At 43.0% G+C, this 2,232-nt stretch overlaps 1 protein-coding gene across 1 annotated transcript; it reads right to left on the bottom strand.

Annotated features, from left to right (window-relative positions):
* Nucleotides 1-210: 210 nt before the first annotated feature.
* On the bottom strand, nucleotides 211-559 carry LOC133765682 (macrophage migration inhibitory factor-like). Its single transcript, XM_062199222.1, has one exon. It carries the CDS (start codon nucleotides 557-559, stop codon nucleotides 224-226), a length of 336 nt encoding a protein of 111 aa, XP_062055206.1. The 3' UTR covers nucleotides 211-223.
* Between the last annotated feature and the right edge of the window lie 1,673 nt (nucleotides 560-2,232).

The following is a 2,232-nucleotide window of genomic DNA, read 5'->3' as shown; positions in this document are numbered from 1 at the left end:
AAAACACCAAGGGGCCTACTTGCCGAAATCCATGGGGGACCTCGCTGAGTCTGACACACTGCCTCTCTCTCTCTCACGTTGGTGCGCCAGATGTTGAGGTTTTTTTTTTTTTTTTTTTCATCTCAACCATGTATTTCTCACGTGCGGGAGGGCAGGGGTGCAGAAGGGCAGAGGGGGGCGTGGGCAGGGGCGGATGCGGGGCTGGGTGGGGCCCGCGTGGTGCTCAGGCGAAGGTGGAGCCGTTCCAGCCCACGTTGGCCGCATTCATGGCGTAGTAGTTGATGTAGATCCTGTCGGGGCTGACACACAGGCGCTCGGGCTGCAGGCCACACAGCAGCTTGCTGTAGGTGCAGTTCTGCACGCCGCTGATCTTGCCGATGCAGAGTGTGCACGGCTCGCTCGAGCCGCTAAATGCCATGATCTGGTCTGGGACCACGTGCACCGCGATGTACTGGGCCGGCTTGCCCGTGGCCTGTGCCAGCTGCTGGGTGAGCTCTGAGAGAAGCTTGTCCAGCACGGAGGCGCAGGGCACGTTGGTGTTCACAACGAACATCTGCATGGTGGCTCTCGGACGCTGGCCCTGGAGCAGATGCACGGAGGATGCGGGCCAGAGGCGAGCAGCCTGCAGACTCGCTTATTTCAGTTGCTACAACAGCTTATATAGCCAAGGGAGCCAATCCTATCAAGGGGAGGTTTATGTCCTAACCAATCACAGCCTGTTGCCAGGCAGTATCCGAAGCCATCCAATCACAGCCTGTTGCCAGGCAGGCTCCATTGCCAGGTGGGTTTCAAAGCCATTCCTGAATAACTGATGCTCCCTTGCCAGCAGCCATCTTAGCATGGCCTTCTCATTCCACCACAATTGAGGTTATAAATGCCCCAATTTATATCCTTGATGCATTTCTTTGTACCTTATGCTCTTGTGAAGTACACAACCTGCAGGAGTTGTGTGTAGTGATCTTGATTTGTAATGCATTTCCCTTTGGAGATGGCACAGTGTGGCCTCAGAGGACAAACACAAAAAATACCACAAGGCAGCACTGTTTTGCACATAATATAGGTAGGTGGGAAGACTTGTGAGGAACATGAAAGACATGGCATTGTGGAAGTGTGGGGAGCATTTTCAACAAAAAGGTATCAAGTATGAATAATAATACACTTAAGTGCATGTCTTGGTGTATATCTACTGTATTTTAATATTTTTTTAAAAAAACAAATTAATGAAAGGCACAACTTTGATCTTTCTACTATTTGTTATATAACAAGTAGATTTATTTCATATCTGATGTAAAAAGTGTTGTATTTGTTTGGAACACATAAATATGCAGGGAAGAATCAAGTTAAATTTTTTTTCATTTATTAAACTTTTATTTAATGAATATAAATTTCCAAAGTACAGCTTATGGGTTACAATGGCTTCCCCCCCTCCCATAACTTCCCTCCCGCCCGCAACCCTCCCCTTTCCCACTCCCTCTCTCCTTCCAATCACATCAAGATTCATTTTCAATTCTCTTTATATACAGAAGATCAGTTTAGTATATATTAGGTAAAGATTTCAACAGTTTGCCCCCACATAGCAACACAAAGTGAAAGAACTACCGTTGGAGTACTAGTTATAGCATTAAATAACAGTGTACAGCACATTAAAGACAGAGATAAATTTAAATTCTCAAGCTATTGCAAAAGTCACTCTAAACTTCTTTTCAAATTAAGAAAGAAAAAAAGTTTTTGACAGAATTCAGTTAGCAGAAAGAACATTTTCCTTAGGTTTTCTTCAGTTGGCAAATAATATTTCACTAATTTATTGCATGTTGCCTTAACATTTAAGAAAAATTAAAGAAAAGAGAATTTTGGGACACTTAGCAATATGCTATCTTATTTATTCCTAGAATTTTGTTAAATTAAATCATTTTATTCTTAACTGTTTCAGTTCCATTTTAGAAGCAATGCCGTTTGTGGAGATCTAGGAACAGAAACATTTTGAGATGATTTACTTTAAGGTACTTAGACATATGCTACACAAATGCATTGAAAGTAAGATCCAACACAAGTTAGGGAGAGAAATACCTGCTCATCACAGAAACTGGTACTGATACGAAGACTAAATGTCAAATATCTTTCCGATATCCTCATAGCAGACAAGAAAGGAATCAAAGTAATAGCATGGCTTTTGTTTATTGCAAAGAGAATGATACCATTCTTCAGGCACATAAGATGTTGACTTGCCATTAA

The sequence above is a fragment of the Lepus europaeus genome, chromosome 8, assembly GCF_033115175.1.
Source record: "Lepus europaeus isolate LE1 chromosome 8, mLepTim1.pri, whole genome shotgun sequence".
Taxonomy (NCBI): domain Eukaryota; kingdom Metazoa; phylum Chordata; class Mammalia; order Lagomorpha; family Leporidae; genus Lepus; species Lepus europaeus.
Note: the sequence above shows the minus strand (reverse complement) of the source record. Positions and strands in the feature narration are given on the sequence as shown.